This window comes from Papilio xuthus, unplaced genomic scaffold (genome assembly GCF_000836235.2).
Source record: "Papilio xuthus unplaced genomic scaffold, Pxut_1.1 DF826938.1, whole genome shotgun sequence".
Taxonomy (NCBI): domain Eukaryota; kingdom Metazoa; phylum Arthropoda; class Insecta; order Lepidoptera; family Papilionidae; genus Papilio; species Papilio xuthus.
The window spans coordinates 4,445,706-4,472,449 of NW_013531711.1; the positions used below are offsets into that span (position 1 = coordinate 4,445,706).

General features: G+C 33.7%; 2 protein-coding genes across 9 annotated transcripts in view; one reads left to right on the forward strand and one right to left on the reverse strand.

The window, feature by feature from the left end:
• Nucleotides 1–5,698: 5,698 nt before the first annotated feature.
• Prosalpha7 (proteasome alpha7 subunit) lies at nt 5,699–8,221 on the forward strand. The gene is given in 5 exon segments (NM_001312794.1): nt 5,699–5,834; nt 5,995–6,201; nt 6,805–7,053; nt 7,293–7,405; nt 8,008–8,221. Coding segments are annotated over 5 exon segments (768 nt in total). The 5' UTR covers nt 5,699–5,813; the 3' UTR covers nt 8,186–8,221.
• A 455-nt stretch (nt 8,222–8,676) lies between these two features.
• The window catches only part of ASPP (Ankyrin-repeat, SH3-domain, and Proline-rich-region containing Protein), a 184,673-nt gene continuing 166,605 nt past the window's right edge, over nt 8,677–26,744 (reverse strand). For 3 of the 8 annotated variants that reach the window (XM_013317483.1, XM_013317484.1, XM_013317482.1), the window contains 11 exons: nt 18,002–18,174; nt 13,636–13,844; nt 12,727–12,901; nt 11,814–12,638; nt 11,338–11,703; nt 10,580–11,215; nt 10,412–10,494; nt 10,146–10,261; nt 9,934–10,035; nt 9,468–9,670; nt 8,685–9,002 (listed from right to left, as the gene is read on the reverse strand). In XM_013317483.1, the coding sequence (XP_013172937.1) occupies nt 8,970–9,002; nt 9,468–9,670; nt 9,934–10,035; nt 10,146–10,261; nt 10,412–10,494; nt 10,580–11,215; nt 11,338–11,703; nt 11,814–12,638; nt 12,727–12,901; nt 13,636–13,844; nt 18,002–18,174 (2,921 nt within the window). In that variant the 3' untranslated portion in view covers nt 8,685–8,969. Of the gene's footprint in view, nt 9,003–9,467; nt 9,671–9,933; nt 10,036–10,145; nt 10,262–10,411; nt 10,495–10,579; nt 11,216–11,337; nt 11,704–11,813; nt 12,639–12,726; nt 12,902–13,635; nt 13,845–18,001; nt 18,175–18,472; nt 18,657–26,744 lie in introns of those variants that run through there. The other 5 variants (XM_013317486.1, XM_013317479.1, XM_013317478.1 and 2 more) reach the window with 5 other exon arrangements.

Below are 26,744 nucleotides of genomic sequence, written 5' to 3' on the forward strand. Positions count from 1 at the left end.
GTAAAGTATCAAAACTTTTACTATAAAATTAAAATTGATTGCATTTATAGCAAAATGGACAATACTATAGGCTTTATTACTTGCTGAAAGATGCTACTTTTTTAGGCTGACAGAATTATCATTGAACAATGTTTCATTTCTATTATAAATAAAAAAAATTGCAAATAATCCATACTATCCTCCCTGTGAATCATCATTCCATTTGTAAACATTCTTTTTTATTCAAATTTGCCTTTAAAATTTTGTCAACAATTTTCAATGTAAAATAACATTGTCCTTTCTTTTTTGAGATTTTAGTTATGCCACGATGTCAGGCTATTATTTGAACGGGCATAATTCCACTACGTAGATAAAGGAAAAAAATGAAGGGTCGCGTTAATTAGGATGTCAGCTACGCAAATAATAATCCCAGTGAGGCTCATTTTGTATTCTGGTCCCGGCTTGTGATTATATTTTTTTATATTTCAATTGTTTTTATTTGTTTAAAAACGTACTGTTATACAATGCACGAACAAGTTTTCTTCTCGTTGATTTTTTAAAGTAAAACAACAAAATTCAACATTTAAAATTTACTTAATTATTAGCTTTTTTTAGTAAGTTTCCTTACATTGTGGCAACACTATGTTACAGTAATAATGACATTTCTTTTTTTCCTTCTTTTACTCAAAAAAATCAGGTCTTATAACATTTTCATCAGTTGGTGATATTACCAGAATTTTACTATTTTTCAACGAAGAATATATTTTTTTATCTTGTGCAATTTACTAGGTAATTAAAGCACTATCTTAATATATTTCCGGCGATCATACTTAGAGATACATTTTCTTCGTGGAAATAGAATTTTTGATGTGATTCGGAGATCTGCATTTTAACTTTAGAAGATTTTTTTTGAAATAAAATGGTACATTTAGTTTACTTCCTTTTAGTTTACTTTTGTAAAATTATTCCTCATTTCGTTTTTAAACTTGGAAATTTACCAAAAAACATAACCACAAAAAGATCTGTAAATAACTAAGTATATATCTTTTGGACATGAATTTTTCATTAAAATATTATAGTGTTAAATGAGGTCTTAATATGATCATGAACATTGGAAATTCCATAAACAAAACTTATCATGTGTGCAAGTAATTTGATATTGTGTTTCTGATATTTTACATAGTTATAAAGCCATAGGCTTTAATATTATTACCACATCGGGAGTAATAAAGAACAAGGTAGTTAAATGTCTTGCTTCTTTCTTTTTGAATACACAAATAGTGTTCATGCATTGATATAAAAAGTTACTACTATTTTGAACATTTGAGTTTTGATTTCAATTACAAAATTCAAGATACATGTTAAAAAAACACAAGGAAATGATACATCAACATGAAAGTACTTACGTATGTTCAAAAGAAGTTTGTGGTTTCGGAAACCGTACAAGAATAAATGAAATACATTTTAACATAGCAAAAATGTAAAAGGAAAACCGCTTTCTTGGTACGCAATGAACATATGGAAAGTAACTGATGTGTTGAAAAACATTTACATTTAATTTTCTACTCATACATATATTAAGTGTTCAAATAGTTGAATGTAAACTAATGTACATAACTACACGCTTTTAGAAATTTCAATTTGTAATGTTGGTACCGTCTCACTTTGAAGCGCCTTCTTTGAATCGAGGCACCTTTCTTTTGTAGCTCTCTCGCCGGGTTCACGAAAGGTCGCCCGAAATTTCTGTGAAACTAAAGGCGCGATAAAGGAAACAAAACGCCCTGGAGCTCTCGCAAGCATAATTATCACGCTCCTGACCTGAGACACCTTTCTTGTTTGTAGATTCTATTACAGAATAAGAATTTATTATTCTAGAAACTATGCAATATACATATATTTACTAAACTTTATTGTTTAATTGTCACGACAGTCTACCACTATCAAGGGCTTTTTTTGTGGAAGTTCGGCGGTAAATACCACAATATATATATTTCATTTGGTAAGTTGATTTCTCCGTTTCATTTGATAGTAAAGCTCATTTTGTCTTATTTATCTACTTCAGATGAATACTTGAACCCTCACAAGAGCTCGAGTGCGTTGTGTTTACTTTCATTCTAATATAGAGTTTACTAAATAATGTATCTATGCTTTATAAGACCCAATTTCCACTTGACGGCTAGTCGAGTCCCCTCTGTTTGAATGGACTCGCGTGACTGATGAGTAGAAATAGACCCTAAATAAATGGTTTTCTATCTCGAAATATTAACTTTTTACGTACCGCAGAAAAAAAAACTCTTTTGTAAGATCGTCATGATTTCTATTTATTTTATTCTGCCTTTAGTTACTCAGTTCTATTTATTTTTATTTCTTTTGCGTAGTTGTACCCTTTGTTTACCTTATAGTTCGTAGTTGTCCTTCACCGATCTACAAAAGGTCACTAGAAATTTTAGATAAACATAAAATACGTTGATACAAAAATACTTCTTTTTTTATAGTCTGGAGCGAACTCTATATTACCTATATCAAAGAAAAATACGTTCATTTCAAGTGAATAATTTTCATATATGAATAATAATCAAAATTTATATTGTATTTAACGTAGTATTTTCTTTGATTTGCAGAGGAATTACAAAACAATACATATTTACTTAATATGACATCAAAAATCTCCTTTGACATTTAATTTTCTTAAACAATGTTAAAGATTTAGTTACTAACTAGTATTATATTAAGGAAAGTTAACGTTTACAAATTAATTTCCATAATTATCTTTGAGTAAGACAAAGAAAAATTTAAAAACTGATACTATTTTACTAAATTTTTCGCACACATTGTGAATGACACAAAAAGTACTTAAGGTTAGTACATTTTGTCACAAAAAAACAACTAAATGATCTCAACGTGAATCCGGGGGTTAAAAGTATCATATATGATAACCCTTAACTCGTCGTTTATTCAAATAAAACGTACTTTAGCATAATACCCTTCAGTTTTCCTCTAATTGGATAAAATTTTGGTAAAACTTTTAGTTGTCTCCGTCTGCATTATTTTTCCCGGTATAATTCCAGTACGCAGACAAAAAAAAACTGAATGCCGCGTTAATTAGGATGTCAGCTTCGCAAATAATAATCCCAGTGAGGCTCATTACGTATGAGATCTCTCCACGACCAAAATTTATATTTGCATTTTTAGGCTACGCAGTTTTAAGCCTACTTATAAATATTCCACGTCACTATACGTCAGGAATATTATAATACTAGCAGTCGCCCGCGACTCCGTTCGCGTGGGATTAAATAAAAAAGGTAATCTGTAGTCTATATGTTCTTCTGGACTATGTTCTATATGTATGCCAAAGTTCATCAAGATCCGTTCATCAGTTCTGGAGATACCTTCAAACAAACATCAATTCTTCTAGCCATCTAAACATTCGTAATTAGAATATTATTAAGATTAAGTATTCATACTAAGTCTAAAGATAGCAGAATGCCCATTTATGGATACGATAGCAACATTTCAGTTTTCTAAGAGATGTCGTAAAAATGATTTTTATGGAGGCTTATGAGACACAACCTTTGATGACTTTGTACCAATATTGATTAAACTTTTAGATAAACACCTTGGAAAATGACCATCTTCAAAGTAATAGATATCAAGTTAAACAGTGAATACCATCGACAATCCTTTAATTCTTAAATAGGCACTAAACTTCAAACATGAAGAGCACTCACAGTTATATTCGTGTCATACAGAATTTTTAAATCTAGCTATCATATACTTCAAAATGGAAAAGATTTTAGTGACGTTGGCTTTTGTACAAACACCATTCATATCTACACTCAAAAATGTATATAAAATAATTATCAGAACATTATAATTTTATCAGTTTTATTCGAGAATACATTATGCTCTATCCATAAATAGCATCGCTTAATTCCTGATTTTGCAATTTACTGCTAACAATAGGAGTATTTTCAACATTTCCTCTTTTCAACGTTTCTTTTTAGACTTCTGTTTGCCACGTCAGACATTATTTGAACGCATATACTGTGGCATAGACAAAGAAAAAAGTCGCGTTAATTAGGATGTCGGCTAGGCAAATGACAATCCCTCAAAGCTCATTTTGTATGCGCCTATGCGAGCCGACTGTCTACCAAAATTATGTTCATGTTTTTAGCGGATGCAATCAGACTGAAATTAATTTAACGTCGCTCCCGTGTCCAATTTATTATTAATGAGGCACCGTTTTTAAATTTTACATGAATTATTTAAAGTGTAAAGCTGAAAAAATAACATATTTTATAAACTTTATTTAGAACATACAATGGTTCTTCAAAAAAAATTGATTGACATTTTGTCTGCAATAGCTTAGCGTCAGTGAAAATTTGGAGAGTCGGGCGGTGTGGATTCCGCGATAATAAAGTTGTCGCAGTTTTTGGGCGTTAGAGCGCGGGTAGCGAAAATGTGTAAACATGGCCGTAAATTTCTTTTGACATGGTAATCTGCCGTTCGCCGCCTGAAACGTCCCCCTTGGAGCATTCTATTACATATACTTACATACATACCACCCAACTTTTACAGTTCAGTAAGCTAAAAGTATAAAAATGTAAGCTATACAACGTTATTCTACCTGTGAATGTTTGTTTAGAGTCGAATAAAAAATACAGAGAATAAGACATTAACTCTTATGATGAGTCTAGAAGATGCAATCGTGACTGACAACTGACTCACTGATTCTTGTCAGACGAAAATTTGTTTTAAAGTTTGTTTGGAAATTGTGTTGTTGAAAGCTAATAAAGTGTTCTATTGCCTTTTTTAATAAAAGTCAAAATAGTATCCATTTTCGTTACTTTATGCTTACTCATAGCAAAATCCAATATCAATATCTACTCAGTGTCTACTCTTTACCAGAGAAAGCGCTTTAGTTTCACGGAGGAAAAAACGCATTCGTATTCAAGTCAACATTTACTCGCCGTGGAAAATTTCTCGATTTCAAGAAAATAAAACAGTTAGGCAATAAAAATTGTACTGATCTTACATTGAAATTTCTATTCCATTCCAAAATTTATAAATTATGTCCTGAAATATCATTTGTGATTACAATCTGATATTTTTAAAATCATTCAATTTTATTCGTTTCATTTGGCGTTTTTTGCTTAATAAATAACACAATGTCTGAACTTATTGCATTGATTAAAAGTGGAAATGGTTCATATTTATATTTCCACACTTGTCCTGCTTTCCTTAAAAATAGTTAGTATAATATAAAAATATTGATGTTGGTATTACAAAGGAATTGGCACAACGGTGTAGGATTAACATGTATATACTAAGACAATGATATTTAAAAATTTAGTACACGGTTTACATACTAGATTAAAAAAACCAAAGAAAAATGGTATGTTTTGTAAATCGTAACTGAAATAAAAAAAATACATCAGTGTTTTTGTGTAGTTTTCGCCAATCCCGCATGGCGTTAGTGTCCAAGTCTTCAGATATGAAAAAAGTGCTAAAATATGCGCTGTTTAAAAGATGTGTTACAAAATTTAAAAAAACTCATAAATAATATTTATTTGAATTGCCTACTTTTATGTTAATTTAATATCTTACCTAAAACGTTACATAGATAAAACATAAAATTCGTTTATTTAATCTGTGTCATAAGATGACAAGCAACAAGCAAAAGCTAAATCATTCTGTCATTGTAATTTTTTTGCCGGATCGCGGTTAAGTTTTTAACTTATTATTAAGACTTAACAAAATAAAAAGCGTTAACAACTACTTCTTTAATAACGTTTTATTAGTAAAAGTATTACAACAAATTATTCAAATTCATAATGAGTTCCATTGGAACAGGGGTAAGCACTAAATTCTACTTCAAGAAAGTTCTTACTTATAACCCAACATTAAATGTGAAATATCAATTTACCATCTGAAGATTGAACATTTTTCCAAAAGGAAAAACATTCCTTAAAGGCTACTAAAGAAAATGCTTAATCATTTTAACTTTGTTTTCAGTATGATCTTTCTGCATCACAATTCTCACCTGACGGTCGAGTTTTTCAAGTTGAATACGCCGCTAAAGCAGTAGAGAACTCTGGCACAGTCATCGGTCTTCGAGGTAAAGATGGAGTCGTGTTTGCTGTTGAGAAGTTAGTGACATCAAAATTGTATGAACCTGGTGCCAACAAAAGAATTTTTCATGTAGATGCACATGTAGGAATGGTAAGTTCATAAACCAGCTTTATATTTGTTAGATGAATTACTTTTTGTAATCCTGTTTACACTGTTTTCCTATTTTATTGTGAATTTAAGTTTTTGATGCAATGATTTTTTGTCAACCCTTTTTTATGTTTGCTCTACGAGGAGAGAAGTCAGATTATGTTAGACTTGTACTGATCAAAAATCCCACTATTGTTGAAAACAGTTTTAACTAGAGGTCACAAGATCTATATTAGAAATACAACTGTAAAGCAAAGATTGTCAAACCTGAAAAAAGAACACTTGTTTTTTTAAGAAGTGTACAATGGTGATTGAATCTTGTCCTCTATCTCAGCCATGTGGTGCGTGCTGGGCATAGGCCTCCCCAAAAGATTTCCACAATGATTTGCTTCCAGGATACTCCCGTAACCTTGTCCCACATAATGATGAACTCTAATGTAGAATAATCTTAAATAAATTAGTACAATAAGGCAGTAGCATTCAAAATCAGTTGGCATACTAATGCCATAATGTAAATCAGGCTTTAAAAGAATAATAGATTGATGGGCAAAAAAGTTTTATTTTAATACTGTTTATGTATTTAGGTGTTAATTTTACTGTTTCCAGGCTGTTGCGGGCTTAATCTCTGATGCAAGACAAATTGTTGAGACAGCACGCACTGAAGCATCCAACTACAGATCACAGTATGGCATCCAAGTGCCTCTGAAGTACCTCAATGAGCGTGTTTCCATGTACATGCATGCCTACACTTTATACAGTGCTGTCCGTCCTTATGGCTGCTCCGTGGTTATGGGCTCCTGGTCAGAACATGAAGGTCCACAGATGTACATGTTAGATCCCAGCGGTGTATCATTTGTAAGTATCCTTTAGTTACTCTCGATGACTTATTAAAAATCTTTTTATCTGCTAGGCAACATATGAATGCTGAAAATAATTTATAATTAATCAAAATGGTACAAAATTGCAAATGTCAGCTTTCAAATAAATATTATTATCAAAGTCAATCCACCAAGAGTAAAGTTCTTTAGTAACACAATAAAAAACTATTATGTGAGATCTGCACTATAGCCCTAACAACAATTTTTTAATTTTAGTCATACTTTGGATGTGCTGTGGGCAAAGCGAAACAAGCGGCTAAAACTGAAATTGAAAAGCTCAAACTTGCTGACATGACTGTTAAGGAGTTGGTGAAGGAAGCAGCAAGAATGTAAGTATTGAAAACCTCATCAAATATTGTCAAACGTGGAAACTTGGTTAAAAATCTATACTCCCGAAACATCTGTAAAAACAAATTATTGTATTTTCTGAGTTTTTTCTTTAGAGATTAAGATTTACAACAATGTTTTTTTGCATATGTTTTGATAGTGCAAGGTAAAGGATTGTTATATTGTACTAGTGGTTGCCCGTGACTTCATCAGTGCGGAGTGAAAAAGAGGATCTTCTATGTCCCTTCAAAATTGGGCCATCCATTTTGGAGATTAGCCAAAACCAAGACATATATGCTGTATAAAACTTAATATGGATACTCTAATTTATTCATTGTTTGGATTAAATCTGTGTAGCCGTGGAGTAGAGGAAGGTAGAAGTTGGATTGGAAAAATTGGTGAAATAAAGTTTTTTTTGACATTGTCAGCTCTTACATGTCCCAGAAAAGAGCTAAAGCATTCTCTTAATTACTAGGCCTTAGGTTTTGATGTGTTCTTACCCGAATTCAATGCAACTTCACACTGTTATAGCTTCACCATGAAATAAACAGCACAAAATATCAGTTTTATGTATTTATTTAAGTTCATTTTTATTGTGTTCCAGTATTTATTTAGTTCATGATGAGTTAAAAGATAAGCAGTTTGAATTGGAGCTGTCGTGGGTGTCTAAAGACACAAGAGGCCGTCACCAGCTGGTGCCTCGCGAGGTCGCGTCTGAAGCGGAGAACCAAGCTAAACAGGCTCTGGCTGATATTGAAGACTCTGATGATGGTGAAATGTGAGACAATCTGTTAGTTAATAAATTCTTATGATCACTATGTCTTTACATGTTTCTTTTGCAACTCATTTGTTAATCTCGTCAATAAGATATTGGTAAAATAAAATATATTCTTTTTTAAATTTCCTTTATTAAAATGTCAAAATGAATGTCGTTCATAAATTAGGTACAGCGCCATCTATCTGTTATTCCATGATTTATCAAAGAAGTTGTGAAAAAATAAACGTATATACCGCCATCTATTTAAAATACCTTGTAACTTAACTAATTAGTGTCAAACCGATTTGAGAAATATCTGCAACTTGGAAGTGTAATTTACGTGATTGAGTTTGATCTATTGACTCCCGCCTGCTCGTTTGCCACATTATCCAGTAAAAAAAAATCCAACAGAGTTGTATCAAATCACTACGAGTGTCCTTTAGAGTAGGCGTAGTTTCTCAAATTTTCGGTAATGAATATAAGGGTGTTGATAAAAAATAAAATCGCCATATTATTATGTATCATTTTGTATTGTCAATTTACGTGTAGTATTTCACAATATTTGCAAACGTCCTAAGCATAATATACAAACTGTTTTACCAATTACTACAATGACTCGCGTATTTATAAAATGTACAATATAATCTCATTCGTTTGGATTTATTTAAATATATACAAAATATTAGATTTCATAAAAGTGTATACAATATTTTTAATTAGATTAGAGTGATATAAATACATAAAAAATAATAATCGCTAATGTATTTACAACTTGATTACTTAAAAATTAATTAGGCCTTGTATTTCCATTATTCCTGCTGGCCGGTTACTCTTGGATATAACTGAAACAAAAATGCATCTATTGTTTAATAAAGTAATTTAAAAGCAAAATATTTTAGTGTAACCTTAAATAAATATGAGTAACAAAAGTCACCATGTACTTATGCACATGTATCACGTAATCTCTCATAATATGTCTGAGATACACTTATATAAGCACAGGGCCGGCCTTAAGATAGGGGCGTTTGGGCACCAGCCCGGGGCGCGGAACATGAGGGGACGCCATAGGTCTGAGAATTACTGAGTCTCACATAATTCTGTTAATCCATGCCCCCAAAGCCATGGGGATTAAAAAAGGCACTGAAGAAATCTCGACCAGGGCGCTAATAGAGCTAAAACCATTAATTTATAAGCAACCCAACGCTACACCTTAGTATATATATCAGCCATGAAATGCACACATATGTCGTAAAGTCGCGTGCACGTTGGACTCGAACATGTTTATGTGCACGTGTCATGTCACTCACCCCGAGCAGGTTCCGCGGCACGTAACCCTCGCGGCCGCTATCGTCGCGGCACCACCACCATTCACGCTCGCTGTCGTCGCCTTTGCGTACAACGTGCAATCGCGCGCCTGACTCGAATGACAGCTCGTCACCGCGCGCCGCGCTGTACGAGAACACCGCGTACACCAACCCATTGTTCATTATGCCCAACTTCTCTTGGACGCCTGCAAATTTATATCGAAATTAAATTAACCTAATAGCAGCTATTAGTCTTTTAAATATCTTGGTGGCCCAAGGTCATCGGTGCGGCGTGCTCTCATCCCGCTACCCGCCGCTACACTTTAAATTGTGTTCTACGCAGCGACTCGCGAGAAGCTAAAAAATAATAACATAGCCCAGCTTTTTTGGTTTAATTTATTAGATCTCTCGTCGCAGCTCAATACTTCAGGCTTTTTTGAAGGTTTATTTGTGATTGTACAATACTTACTGTAAAGATATTCCGAACACCCATCGAAGCCCTCTTCATCCTCTTCACATTTCTCGGCCGCTGTTTCATGATCTGACAGAGTTGTTGCAAATATGCAAGCGCCTGAAAGAAAAAACAATTCTTTTAATAACTACAAGCAAAATAATCTACAATACAACGTACAAGTTAATGTTGTACGTATAGAAGCTATTATTATATTAGTGTATACTTACCATTATCGACGAGGAAGCGCACCATGGGCAAGTTGTTGCAGGAGGCGGCGCAGTGCAGCGGCGTCCAGCCGTCTGAATCCTGCGCGTTCACGTCGCATCCCAGCTCCACCAGGAACCTGCGATACAAAGACGTTTACACCGTGTTCACAATAGCCAACAAACATTGTTAGAACCGGCCCAATACATACAAAGATGACAGTCAGCATGTTGTAGCAGAAGAAAGCTTTAGTTATAGTTAGGCTAATGAATTTGAAACTGTTACTTACTTGACAATTTCGAAATGTCCCGCACATATCGCGTTGTGTAGAGCAGTGATACCTTCGTCGTTGGCAGCGCTTGCATTTTGCACCTGAATAAATTTCAATTATTTTTTTGATTTAAAAGAAATATAATAGAAACAAATGTTTTTTTTAATTGAAATATAATAAATATACCTGTGTCGCAGTTTTCTTGACCAATTCCAATTCACCTTCCAAACTAGCGTCCAAGAGGAGAGCGAGTGGGTCGAAGCTGACCCGCCTAGTGAGCGGCGCCTTGCCGCCTTGCTTCAGGTTGCCTTTCTTTGATCGCCTCAGCACATTCTCAGCTCTCTGAGAATCCTGACCGTTCAAATCCACAGAACTTATTTGTTCCGCGATATCCGACACACCGTTGTCTTTGCTATCCTCTTGTCTTTCGTTGGAACTTAATGATATGTTGTTATTAATTGATCTATCGACTTCATCTTTTTTCGTTTTTTCTTTCAAGCCGTTCTGCATTTCATTGGCATCTAGTGTTAAATGATCCATTTCGGGGAACAGAAATGCTGGTGGCATTTCAATACGTCGGTTTATACTGACGCTGATGCCATTCTTTGCGTTGGTGAGGTTTCTAAGCTTGGGTTGTTCGCTTAATGGAGGTTTCCTGATGGTCAGGGGACGTGCTTTGATGATCATTTCATTTCCGCTACTGCCGTTACTAGAATCCTTTTGGTTTAGCGCAGGTTCGCTATCATTTGATGATTCCTGACCATACGATTGAATATTATTCTCAGAAGTTTGGTCATTGTTTGCAGATTGTCTCGGCGGAGTCTGAAAAGATGAGATTGTAATATTACTCCCACTTTACTACATTTCTAAATTTTTCATAAGTTAAATATTATTTTTGTGAATAGAAAGACTTAAAGTAATGGTACTAGATGAAGAATAGATACCTTGATGGTGGGTTTGGGAGGTAGTGCGGGCTTGGGGGACTTGTCGGCCCCACTGACGTCGGGCGTAGCGAGCGGCGTGCTCGCGCTTTGCGGCGGCGACAACAAGAGGCTTTGCGAGGACGCGCTCGCGTTCTGACCGCTCAGGTTCGCAGCAGAGCTACCCGAGAGCCCTGACGCCGTGTTCCTAACGATCTGGGGTTGGGAAGTCACCATGTTACTAGCTACGTGATTCGGTACAGTAATGCTTTGGGTTTGAACGATTTGCGGTTGAACGGGTTGGATCTTTGTCGAGGATGTCTGGTAAATGGGTGATGGCTTCCCGCTCGAGACCTGAACCGATGTGGGTGCTACGCTCGATACGGGTTTCTGGAAAATGATGGTGTTATGTACAGGCGACGTGATTATGATACGACAATGATACGAGCAATGTAAATGATGGCAATGAACGAACAAAGTAAATTTAAAGGAGAGCTTACCCCGAATCCTAGGGAACTGCCGGCGGCATTCGAAATCGGTGAACTTCCCTTTACGCCCTGTTGATTCTTTCCCGAATTCGTTTTAGAACCTTCATTGCTTTGATTATTCTGACTTAACCTAGAGTTTTGTGGATATGCATGATTTTCCTTCCCTTCCTGGTTACACCTGCTAGAAGAGTCAGATTTTTGCAATTGATATGTATGTTCTTGTTGATATGTCGTTTCCGTTTGACTTAGAGGTGTAGCCAAGCTTTTGTTGACGACCGATAAGGGCGTCGAATGCACCGTCATGTGATTAATATTTGCGTTTTGATTTTTAGCATCTTGCACATCGACCACTTTGCCGTTCATTTCAGGTTTTATTTTGCCGTTACCTTGTGGAAATTTAGTGTTGTAAGGTAACGTTTGGTATTTAGGGTCCGATTTGCTCGCAGCGAATTCGGGGGGAAATTCTTGTTCGTTGATTTTTATTTCTTTTCCCGTTTGGTTGCTGTTTGAACTGCTGGTGCTGTTCGGACTGTATTGTGGTTGTTTTGAGTATTCGGGATATTTTAAAAGGAGGTCATACATCGGTTTCTGATCGTAGTTGGCGATGCCTTGTTGGACGAAGTTAGCATCATGTTTATCCTGGAACTGTGCTTGCGGGGGGTACTGACTATCCTGTCCGGTCGCGGGATGCGGATAGCCGCCATTGAACAGAGGATTCATCATTTGTTTTTGGTGTAAGTAGTGAGCTTCTTGCTGCGTGAGGTGGCTTTGTATATTATCGCTCTGGGTGAGCTGTTTTAATGGCACGTTATTTTGTATCACGTTTTGCTTCAAAGCCTGAAATAAAAATAATTAAATAATGTTGCTGCTGTTAGTATTTCTCTTTTTACAACGTATAGATAGTAGTCCTTTTTTTTGTAATTACCTGGAAGTTATTGTTATGACTAAGGCTCTGCGCGTGGGGCACATGGTTGTAGGGCTCGACGGCGGCCACGTTGCCGCGCGCCGGTTGGTTCTTTGGTTGGCCGCCCGCTCCACCCGCGCCGCCCGCCCCGGCCGGATAGCTCGGTAGTTGCTGCATTGGTGTTGGGTTATTCGTTCTGGAAGTAATATTTAAATTCCGTTTAAATATAAATCAATTAGTTTAAAACAAAATTAAAAATATGTATTAAAAAAACGAATATATCAAAACTCAATAGGGCAAATAATGCACACAATATCGCCACAGAGATTAGAATACGGTTTGAAGTAATAGTTGAAGGAAAATGTAGTTTTCGTGCGATATTTTCTCTTTTTGCACAATAACTTATTATTCTACGCAAACGAAGTCGCTTGCAAATCTAGTACAATATATACGCAGGTGTAACGATGATTATATTAATTTGAATTCCGCTAAGTTATTCGGGACGTTGCATATGCTTAGTAGAAGTTTAACGGCGGTTTGCGTTCATTCAGGCTCAGTGTTTCGGTGTAGTTGTAATGAAACGCGGCATCGGTGCGAGAGTTTCCGAGTGCACTTGTAACAGCTTACTACCAAGCTTTAGTGTTGACGTTAATTTTAGCCCCGTAATGGATTTTCACCGTAGTACTAAATATATTGAATTCACGAGCGGAATTTACTTGCTGAGAGAAACATTAAATTATTTAACGTCAAGTTTTCCAAAATTGAATATACGAAGGATTAAAGTATTATAGCTTTATTAAATAATAATGGTGCCAGAATTTCCGGAAATATTATCAATATCGTGTTTCCTGCTAATGAGTCTTCATACACTCCTACGTGTAGCAAACATACTTTTTTTATTATTAGGCTTTAGTAAAAAATGTTGTTCACCTCTGGTGTGGCGGCTGCTGCGGCTGCGGCGGACGAGGCTGTCGGTGCGCGGCGGCTAGCTGCCGGTTGAGTGCGCGTTTGCGCAGTAGTCGCGCCTGCAGCTCAGCCACACGTCGGTCAATGCTGCGCATCTCCTCCTGCCGAGCGCCCAGCGCCGCACGCTGAGCCGACAGCCGACCGTTCTGCTGTTCATTCAGCTTGTTACGGTACTGTAATACATAGTATCAAATCAATACAGATTAAATACAAAATACTCAGCATAAATGACATTATAAACAAAATTGACAAATATTACAAAAGAAGTTAAAGTCAAGTTAGTAACCATTCCATATTTGGATTGGAATAGTTAATAAAATGAATACTGTTTATTTCTCTTATGAAGTTCGGAGTAAAGTTTTAATATTATGCGAGTATTTGTAACGTATAATGTAAGACAAACAAAATCACGATATAAGTACTAGTGGTTGAGAAAACAAGGTGTGTTTATAATACAAACATAAGCTTCCACTATAATACACCAGTTTCACTAAAACTTGCAACTCAGAGACGCTAAGAGTAGACAAATAAGATGGTTTAAGGTAAACCTTTGCATCTGAAAATGATAACATACAAAAAATGTTTATCCAAACTATAATAAAACCAAATTATATTCCGCTGACCACTCATTCCGTTGATATGAGTTTCTAAATCCGCACCAAATGATGCGGTCGACCCAATAAATTTGCAGTACAATAGAGTGTGAAATTCGTATCGAATCATTCGGCTCTTCACAAATACGGTCGCACTGCACTCTGTAATCAACACGAGCACAACAGAGCCGCTATCGAACTCCCATTATTACGTACCCGATATAACTGACCACGAAACGTTCTAGTGCTAAATCAATTCCAACTGAATGAATTTTTCCATGTCAATGAATTTTCTGCTCGATATTAAGAACAACTTTTTCTGTATCGTGCGTGTGGACGAAAACGAATTTTGAAATGGTACTTACAAAAATTAAGTCAATATTTGGCTTCTTTTAATTATATTAATTGTGATCGCTAACCTCAAGTGAAATTTTGTAAAACGGCTTCATAAATATGCTAATCTTATTAAATACCATAACATTGTCCGGTTTCAAGGAGTTGTTCCGGTACTACATAGCTTTATACTATTATCGAGACCTAGCCATCATCTTTATAAAGAAAAGAAAATAGATAAGAAATCTAAAATATTTATCCCAGTATAATTGCTATCTAATAGTTTGATGCTAAAAAAAATATTAGCAAAAATTTATAATCGAAATTAAGTAGGAGCTTCAATTTGTACAAAGTCACGCTAAGAATGATGTGAACACGTGAAATAGCTTATTGTTGTTTTAAGTATCTATTATATTTATACGGTAAATTAGGGAAAGGTGTAATTTATACAGCTAAAGCTTCAAAGTAAGGTTATTAATGCGGTTAGGAACACCTTATAGCTCTTATGGGATTACACGTTACCGCGGAATACCCCTCTCGACATTTCTATGTCGTGTAAAGACACCATCAAATTATATTAGGAATTGTAGACATACGAGATACATTTATTTACAAAAAAGATTTGTTTTTAATTTCTAAAATTTCTAATCTAATTAAAACTAATTTTTGATTTATTCTTTACCGTATTCATTATAATTGCATCTTATAAATAAAATCCTCGGGTCACAATGTTAGTTACTATTATCCTCGGAAACGGCGTGACCGATTTTTATGCAATTTTGTATGCATATTCAGCAGGTCTGAGAATCGGCTACTAACTATCTAGCCGCGCGGAAGGAGCCGCGGGATTCAGCTAGTAAATATATAAAATACTGATTTACATGAACATTCTACATACTTGTCGCAAACGATATCTGCGATTCGGCTTACGTTTCTTATATCTGTAGCACCAAGAGTTCATAATGTCCTAGTAACATTTCACTAGATATTTTAGTAACACAGCACCGTATAACTAATAGTTTTATATTATTGTTTTTGTTTATGAAACAACCACGTTCAATAAATAAGGTCATCTAGAGCATGTAAGCTAGTCCGGAGTCGGGACACTAACTGAATTGTCAAATAGTGTGATTCAAAACGCTGGCAGCGGCAGTAGACATGAAATTAGTTCAGTGACGCGATACTTAGTACGTATATCGTCAGGTGTTAATTGTATTAATGATTGAAATTTTATTATCTCATTGAAAGCATGAAAATGCTATTTAACTCCTATTGATTAATACAATGGTATAAGAATGAGTACAATTTCTTGACGTTGCTAGCAACATAATTAAAATTAGACCAATCTATATATATTAAAATAAAGTCGTGTTAGTTACACTATTTATAACTCAAGAACAACTTTACAGATATGGATGAAAAGTGGTGAGGAGGTAGCTTAGAGCCAGGAGACGGACATAGGATACTATTTATTAATTTTTTTCGAATTCATGCCTTCAAGAGCTGCTTTTTATTTAACTTACTAATATTATACATGCGAATGTTTACATGGATGTGATGTCTGAACGGATCTTGATTAAATTTGGCATACCTATAGAATATAGACTGAAAGAACACATAGGCTATACTAATTAAGTTTTTTTATATATCCACACGGACGGAGTCACGGGCGACAGCTAGTAATTTTATAACAATCTACTTTCAAACACAAGTGGCGATAAATATTATAATTCCAATTAATTACAGAATTTATGCACTAAAAAGTTTTATTATAATTTATGTGACCTTTGGTTTTTGGTGTTTAAATTACATGTTTAATGATGTCAGTGATAATGTAATAGGTCCCCTTGAAAATGGCAATGTATCAAGTCCAGGAGATTTCGACCTTACTCCCGCAACCCACTTGGCGTGAACGCAAGATTCGACGGACGGAATGCTGACAGATCTTAGCTAGGCGTTTGATCAAATTAATCATCTCGGAATCAATCTTCAGAATATTTTTTATTTGAATATTTATGTTGTTATGTAAGCAGTAGCTCCATAATTAAATAGTATCGTTTAAAAATCGAGTGCTACGCATGTTCGATATTTTAGGCGTCTTCAAAATAATTGAAAGATGTAGTGAGATTTCTTTAAATTAAAATTGGGTTTAGAAATCCAATGTAGCACTCGTAATACAATAGTGGGTACTCAGAGCTCTTAGCCGTAATTTTTTATGCCCGCGACGAGCGGACGGCTAAAAGGTCAACGTTAATTTATCCTGTTCCACTTTTATTGTGGATCAAATTAAAATGATGCCATGATAACTCAGTAACCGTCTTTGATTATTACTGTCATTGTTACATGGTTGGTAAAAGAATATTGGTTAAATAGTTTTATTATTTTTTAGAGTTTGACTTATATTTAAAAATATGAATCGTTTTTCCGGTTTAAGTCACCGAACAAATCGTTAATGCTGTTCGTTTATTATTTGTCCACAAATTTTTTTATTATTCCCATATGACACTTTATGAATGAATACGTTCAAAATGAATTTGTCTAGACATATAACGGTGACATATCATAACTTATACTATCTTATAAATGCGAATGTTTAGATGGATGGATGGATGGATGTTTGTTTAAAGGTATCTGCAGAACGGCTCAATGGTTCTCGATGAAATTTGGCATACATATGGAACATAGTCTGGAAGAACACATAGGCTACTAATTTGTTTTTTTTTTAACTCCGCGCGGACGGAGTCTTGGCGGCTGTTAGTTAATTTATCATTATTTAAAGAATTTATATTCTTTTCGTTTTTGCTTGCCTTTTTTTCGTTACACTAATAAATTTATAAGCTATGATTTAAGAACAGGTTTATCAACACAAGTTTACGTAGTGCTTTCTATGAAATCTGTTTCGTTGATGGAATCAGAGTAAATCTTGATTCCTTACGTTCCGACATTGACAAGGGCTCGCAATTTGAAAAGGGATTCCATATAAGTTTATTTGCAATAGTAGGGAGCCGAGAGAATACTCGACTTAACTTGATTGTTTATTCCTGAATAAAACGTCCATTTCAAAGATTCCAATACATTGTTGGAAAGGTTTTTTGATTGTTAACCTACTTAATACATCTATTCGCCATTAAACGCGATTATTATCTATTTATTTGTTACAAAATAGTAGAACGATTTAGGTTAGTTGAGAAAAAACCGCCAAATAAAGCTGTATAGAAACAATATATCGTTTAAGACAGTAATTTCCAGAGTGAGTGGATCAAAGGGGTCTACTAGAAAAAGTTTGGGAATCTACTGTTTAGTGTACTCTGTTTATCTGATTGTATTGCCATGTCCAAACTTTTTCTACTATTGTCCGTCAATCCGTTGCGGAATTATCGTAGTGTAACTATAGTTTAACTCACCATTAGCTCTCGTCGCAGCTTGTCAAGCTCGTGCGCGGCTGGCGGCGGTGGCTGTGCGCGGCCGCGCCGTAGTTCCTCCAGCTGCCGCGTCAGCTCTTCCACCTTGGCCACCGCCACCGACAACTCCTTCTCCTTTTCATTGAACAGCGCGCGGATCGACTCGAGGTCGCTGTCTGTACAAACAAACATCGTATCATTACTACGTGTTTACAATGAAGAAAAACTTATACCAAAACTTATTATCATCTCATACTTCTAGAACTGACACAACAATATTTAGGGGTATTTTGACAGTGGAAATTCGCGGACACAACAAATCGATGTATGAGGATTGTATGGCGATTTTTTGGTTAAGAAATACTTGTTAAAATTGAAAAAATCATTAAAGGTAATCTATATATTCAAGTAATCGACAAAAAAACTATCCAAAGAGTATTAAAAATGGTATAAAATCAGATTTAGGTTACTTACAGAAGATCGACATAAGCCACACTCAACTGAACAAACTTTTGTATCACAAATGTCTAAGTTATAAACACTAGGCTATATTAACTTTTTTATTCGTTAAAAAAAACTTAAAAGTACAATGAAAATGCTTTGACGATATCGCAACAATATTAAAATGTATGCGTTGATACTGCAAAGAATGACGCGAATGTTTCTCAGAAATTATAAACTACCCACCAAAATTTTAATTTACGGGATTTTATTTAGTAGTCAAAGAGTAAACAAACAAGTTCCATTTGTCTAAATTGTTACTAGTGGAAAAAATACTGCTGTGACAATTAAAAATCAATAAATCAATTCTAAAACATGAAAATGCCCATTAAGTTTTCAATTCAAAGCATAACTCGTTATTGCATTTATCATAAGTTTTGTTCTGGTTAGGAATTAGTTTCAATGTTTTTTTGTTACAACAAAATATAAAATTATATGGATGTTGTCATTATTACGTTTATTTCTTAAACATCTGACTTGTAAAGGTACTGAAGTCTTCAAAAACAAAGACTGTATTCACTTTGAAGAGAATAATCAAAAAGCGTTGCAGCGCCTTACATTATAAAAAAGCAATGTCGTCATTTGTAGAATAGTCGCAATACATTAAGCAAAGAAAGCGCTATTTCACAGTTTGAACGAGCAGCTGAGACCAATTTAAAAGCTCCGAGGGAAATACCTCCGACCTTTCAATTACTGGAGACAATAAAGAGAGCTTTATCTATATGAGGAGACGAGCTTCCGTTCGTGCCTTAAGGTTCAATCCAAACAACACCATCGAGTTGCTCTTTGGGTAGCTAAGGTTATACGTGATATTTAGCGTAACCAATAGTCTAAAGTTCGATTCGATAGATGGCCCTCTAATCGATACATTAAGATTTTCTATTGTGTTTGTGATTATATGATAATGAATTTGATACTTGAATCATGTTTTTTTTTTCAACTTGAAATCTTTCTTAGATTCTTCATTACAAGAAGAGATAGTACTTTCGTAATTTTTTTTTAGGTTAAACAAAAAAAAAACTAGAGAAAAAAGGCTCAAGAATTGTGATAGGCATTTTGTACGCGGATGTACCACGATCTTTGTGACCCTTACAAATTGATTTAACTTAGTGTCCTTAAGGAAATTCTTTTTCACATTCTTTACTTGATGTACACGTTTCGAGTGAAGTCTTTTGTATGATCCGTGTTAGGCAAGTATCACTTTTTTACCATATTGTTAAAAGATCATTTAAAAGAAAAAAGAAGAACGTAAAGAGACAGATCTTACCTTTTGTATAAGTTAATTATTCTACACTCATAAGAATTAATATAATTTCAAATTATTATAACAATACTACGCAGTCTTACTTTTTTCCAACCGCAAAATTTTTGAAATAATTATACTGTTTTTAATTTTTTTTTAATCCACCGTGTAAAAGTAGCATTTACTAAGAAGTATTTATTGAAACTAAATAATTTAATTGAAAATGTCGGTAACGTTTTTCAAATTGACCTTACAATACCCGATATTGAAATAGGCGAAGGTCATTATTGCATGCGCAATGCCGGAAATTTTATCTTAAAAGTAATAAAACGAAGCATTTATTTTCCGTATTTTTCTTTACAGTATGCACAAAAACATCGCTGTATTTTCCTGATTAAGATACGGAATTTCGCTTTGTATACAACAACAATTTGTTATTCATCTACTAATATTATAAAGAGGAAATATTTGTATTTTTAAAAAACGAAATAAACTCAAAATAACGTTTAAAATGAACAACATATAATTAAGAAGTTACCTTCACACCTCGACATATTTATAACATTTGATAAAATAATTTTGACTTAAAAATAGAAAACGAAGTATTAAAAAGTACAATTGTCAGGGAAATAAAAGTTGATAGTAGAAGCTAAAATATAGTACAGATTATTGATTTTGTGTGGTGAGGTGAGTCATCGTGTCGTATGAAGGCTGGCACGGCCAAATGTCGATACAATCGCTTGTGTGATTGTCCTCTAACACGAAAGCTTCGAATTCATTGTTCAAACATAATGATAATAACATTTTACTAAACTACGAGTAAGTTCTTTGACACAAAACACTCCATAAACAGATATGTAATACAAGCAAGTAGCTGTCGCCAGCGACACCGTCCTCGCAAGATTAAAAAAAATCAATTATAAATCTATGTGTTCTTCCAAACTACGTTCTACATGTGTGCCAAATTGCAGCGAGTTCAATGCTGATTTTTAATACAAATCCAAACATTCGCATTTAAAATATAAGGAAGATAAGATATTGCTAAGCAGTTGAAACTACTACTATTATATTGTCTTACAAAATTGTGTGTAATTGTGTTGTTAATCATGAGTATATATGTATTAAAAATAAGTAATCAAGTTTGCAAGCAGCTTTATTTTAGTATCATCCTAATGACCGAGGTAAAGATATTCGTTTCAAGCCGCCGCTTTCACTAAGTAATTGGGTACTCGAATGTCCGATGAAATCGAATGCCCAAATCTTTCACGAGGCGAAAATATCATCCAGATGTCTATCGAAATCACTTCAGGAATGAAAATCTTCATCAGCAAAAAATAGAGAATTTGTTATAATAGTTTGAGTTCACGAGATCCATATTATCTTTACAACTTGAGAATTACAGTTAAACGTAAAAGGCCCCTCACAACAGACTTACAACCTACAATAGATATCGAATATTAAGTTATAGAAAAACCACAATAGTGTTACTAGTTAATTATTAAGAAAATAAAACAAATAAAAGGAAAACATTGCACATACTAAAATCGATGGATTTTTAGAAAACAAACAAACAACCATCCATCGATTTTAGAGAAAGTATCTCCGGAACGGTTTAACGGATTTTGATTAAATTTGGCAAAGATGTGTAGAATATCGGCAATAGTCTGGAAGAACACATAGGCTACTTATTAACAACTCAACGCGGGCGGAATAACGGGCGACAGCTAGATTCATTATAGATTGACCTCGCACTCGTCACTGTTTAACTTACGTAAATGTAACGTCTTAAATTATTTGATTACAAAAATGACGTAGTGGTCGTACAAATGGTATGTAATTTAACCTCCCACTATTCGTTTTATAACTGGGTCATATTCTTAGATCAAGATCGTTCTATTTCGAGCAGACATCTGACATTGGAACTATAGTATCATTTGTATTTGCGGTTTATTCTTTACGTGTACTGAAATTGCGGAAAGGATATGTGACATAACATTGTTTACGTTTACATATCACTAGCCTCACATTATTCAAAAATATGTTGAAATCAGTGCTTGTCGAGAAGGCTCTGTATACATACGAAGAAATTTTTCAATGAATTTTTTTTATTTAAATTTTACCAATAAATTGTATTGTATTGTATCTACAAACTACAATCTGAAATAAAAAAATACAGACGTAGTTTTTTTAAGAATATGCGTAGGCTTGAACAAAGGAAATATTGCGAAAATAAGGTTCTCTATTTTTAAAATGTTGGTATTAAAATTACGTTGTTGTACTTTTTATCGTTTCGTTAAATTAGAAATCTAATAATACCAAATACAAAAGTTTTCGTTACATTTTTTAAAGTATATATTGTACTCTTCAAAACATTGATCTTGTAAATTTTAAGCAAGATACTAAGGATGAAAGGTCAGATGGCCTGAGGATATGGCCTACGCATCGTAAAAGCCGAAACATGTTTATGTAGCCGTACCTAGTCGTCAATGTAGCAATAATACAAGTTCATGACCCACTCGGTCGTTATATTACGGAAACCCATAGTCCCCTCATTATCTTCATGAATTATATGGGTCACATTAATGTTATAATTTTTTTCAGGAAAAAAATTACATTTTTTTTGGTTATCAGCACACGAAGTTTCCAGTTCGGAAATACTGTGTAAAGCTAAGGGGAAAGATTTCTTTTCTGAAAAAATATCGATTTATAGAACTAACCATCATCTAAAGTTGCTTAGTTTAGGCAATAGAGGGCTTCAAAGTTAATGATTTTTTTACAATGTTGCAGATATATACTGAGTAGTTTGTTATGAATATAATACTGGCTGTCTCGACTTTGTCTGCATGGGATTAAAAATATAGATAGCCGATTCTCAGACCTACTGCATGTGCATATAAAATTTCAAAAAAATCGGTCAAGCTGTTTAGGAGGAGTATGGTAACTAACATTATGACACGAAAATTTTGTATATATAAGATGTTTATATTGACTACACTTAAACAATTTACATCTGATCAGTGTATAATGTGAAGTTCGTTTGAGTTTTGATATTTAATTGTAACCGAGTGGTATCCAAATGAAAGCTTTGTCATTTGACTGACCGAATAGCTACGGTCGTAACTTGCCAACTATCCGACTGAAACCACACGATAAATTCATACGATGCCGCTGTCATCCATTTAATACTGGTACGTACCTTTATATGAAACGTAAATTGAACCCTAATTGGCATGATAAAAGAAAATGTAACTTAAAACTTAAAGTTCTTTTTTCATTATTTTGCATATTATTGCTTTATTCCAATTTATCGTTTTAAGTGACGAAAGCTGGAAATTATGTATTTATTATATAGGTGAAAACTCATTGTTTCAAAGTTATGAAAAATGAAGGCGATGAAAACAGTTTTGTCAACATAATTTCATTAACAAATGTAAGTTTCATAAAAAATCCTGTGCTACGGCGTATTTAAAGAGGAATGGCGTTTTAAGGAATTAAATTTCCGTTGTTATTCGTGCAACCTACCTTTTTTAATTAAAAACAACAAATTATTTTTGTCATTTATGTTAATGAGCGCCTACTGTTAAAAGCATTTTATCTCAGAATGTAAAGAACTAAGGTCTGACATAGTGAAATATTTAGCAGCAAATATATTCCAAAAATTTATTATAATTCAAGCACTACGTCCTCACAATAAAAAGTAATTAAACAAAATGTAGGTCGTCAGATTTAGTCCAAAAATTAAGACTTAAAATGCTATTGTACTACTTTTCAGTCAAAAATTTATAAAAAAGCCTGAAGATTTGTGTCACGATTATTTTAAAATATAATTTATTTCTTTCTCTTTGTCTCTTATTTATTGTAATCCAATATTATACCTTACTAATATGATAAATGCGATTGTTTGGATTGTTTAGTCTGAAATAGGCTACTAATTCATATTCTTTTAATCCCGGAGACGGAGTCGAGGGTGACAACTAGTTCAATAATAAAACATTGTAAACTAAAGCTAAAAGTCTAATGTTTGAATTATTTACTATACAGTTACATTCGACTTTAATATTCTATGTTATGGTATAAATAAATCAAACGTATAAAATGAAAAAGACTTTCTTTTCCACTGAGAATGTAGCAGAAAGAATTATGGTTGTGTTTCCATTCATCCTTGAATTTATTATCAACAATGCACAGAAAATATTTTTCAAAGTGAATAAATTCGAACACGAATAATTTTATAATTGATATTGAAAATTCTTTATTAATAATAGCGTATTGATAAAACCAAAATTATCCAAAATATTATTATTAAATTTAAATAATAAGAAAAAATAATAATGCGAAGAGTAATTGAATTGTTACATAAAAATGTTTACTTTTGTACAAAAATTACTTAGGACTAAGTACCACAGATACAGGATGTTTGATAAAACTCCTAAACTGTAATATGTATAAATAATAGGTGTTGGAAAAAGAAATTATACATAGACCAGATTCTTACACCTAAATATTTTTTCAAAGTAAGGCTAAAGTACACACATTAAAGTACTAAAGTCACTTGATAACTTGTACCAAAGTAAAATCTTCTTTAAACGTATGATTTGTATTCATCTCTTGTACAAACCCTATTCAGAGGTGACGTACAGAATGTTGAAACATGCAGGAATAAAATATATTAATGTACTCCACACTACATGTTATATGATTTTTAAGATATGGAGATCAAAATCTTAACTGACATTAGACACACTTGGAAATCGTTTATGTTAGTGACAAAAGACAAAGTCCTATGTCTATTTAAGACTATGTAGACTGCTTTTTGACCCTAAATTAAAATATACAATTTTATACACATATTTGAATATGAAATAAAACAAAATAGGTTAGGTAATAAATAATAAATAGGCTGGGGCTGTCGCCCCCGACTGCATCCACGTGGAATAAAAAAAAGTAGTAGCCTATGTGTTCTTCCAGATTAAGTTCTACTACTAAGCCATATTCCAGCGAGACCCATGCAGCCATTCTGAAGATACCTTCTAAAAACATGCATCGATACATCTAAACTTTCGCATTTGTAATATTAGTAAGATAAAGTTGATGTGCGACAAGTATCGATCGTATGTGTGTAACCACTAAATAATGGACGAAAACTCATCGATTGCTGGCTTCAAGGACATTGTAATATGGACGTGGACATTGGTATTGTGTGTTTATAATAGATACCTTCTAGCAAGATTCAACGCGAGAATATAAGCTGTAATCACTTATTACTAATCATTTTTATTTATTTAAGATGCGTGTAATAAATTGCATTGAGAAATCATCCTGTATCTGACTTTTCTTGCTTTAACTACGTTCTACGGAAGGAAAAGATATGAATAACGTTTGAAGCATGATAAGTTGCATTGAGGAATTATAAAATGATATCAAATAGTTAATAAAAAAAAGTCTATCTCTTTATGAATGAATGATTAAATAGATTTTCAAGATTTTGTTTAACTTCTAGTCGGCTTTCGTAATACAAATGTGATTACAAAATGTATGTACGTGATTACGTTTATAAGAAATGTCTAAAGCAGGGAGAATGTTGATATATTTAAGTATATTCATAAGTCGAGAAGTTCTGGAAATAAAAACATGTTACAACTCCCGCAATAAATCAACGCAAAGAACAATATGAAATGTTTTGAAACAACACGGCTTTTAGAAACATTGTAGAATACGAAGTTTTCTATTATTGCTTTAAACACAATTGGTGAAAGTTAATAAACGAATTAAGCATTTATAATTGCTTATTTTGTTTAATTTAACACGTACGTATGATAATTTTTGAATGTATACGGCGGACTTATCGTATAACAGGCATCATCTGATCTGTGTCTGATACAAACGTCTGCAAGAAGCCTAACGCACATAGATCCTTAATAATTATTTAAGCACTTAGTGTAGATATAATTCTACACTATAATTTTATTAGTAAAAACAAAGACAACCACTATATAGTCATTAGTAAAATTGCATTGGTTCAAAAACAGATACAAGTCAATCTAAATAAACAAAGTGCAGCTTAAAAATTTTTCCAACGACCAGCTCCTAATGGAAATGTCGACTCAGCTTCGTCGAGATTTTCTATCCGACACTGGAGAGAATGCAGCCTAAATGGAAACCTCATCAACTAGCGGCCGAATGTATTGTTTCGTTCGTGATCTCCGAGCTCCGTACACAAGTGAAAGACAGGCGTACGTGACGTTGCAATTTTTCGAATAAAACCTTTTACATTTTGCATAAAATCGACGTTTCATATTGGTTTCTCAAGGACAGTATACTAGATGGCCATGTACGTAATTTTAAATTTAATAGTGACTAGAGTTTTGACGTAAGATTTAATCATACTAAAGTCAATAATCTTTATAATGTTCTACATCGACAGCTAGTATAAGTCTAACAGATATACTTACCGTCGGTTTCTGAGACCTAAATCTTTGTATAAAACATATTGTCATCGCTGTCTTTTATTTCGGCAAGTGATAATATGTTTTAAGCGAGGATTTTGGTTTCAGAAACCCACGGTGAGTCCATTGCTTACTAACCTTATAACCTAACCATTGAAGGCACAGTCTCCGTTAATCATCAATCATTTAAAGAGATAGGTACTTTAATTTAAAATAAAGAAAAAAGTTATGAAAATTTTCAATCATTTGAAACTGCAGACTATTAATAATTTCAATTACTCAGAACGAACAGTTTGATCTAAAACAAGTATAGTAGAAATTGCTACGTTCGTTTCTGTAGAAAAGCCTGTTACTGTTCATTAGTTTTATTTTCTGACCAATGTATCGGAGAATGCAAAAATTTTGCACTCATTCAGTGTATTCTATGAAAAGTAAAGTTTAGAAATATAAAAGGGTAAAGTTAGATAATGTCCATGGTTTTCAACTGTACTCAAATAGTTCGTAAAAAAGTTATTAATAAGAGCCGAAATATGTCACTCCTAAGTATAGACTTGGA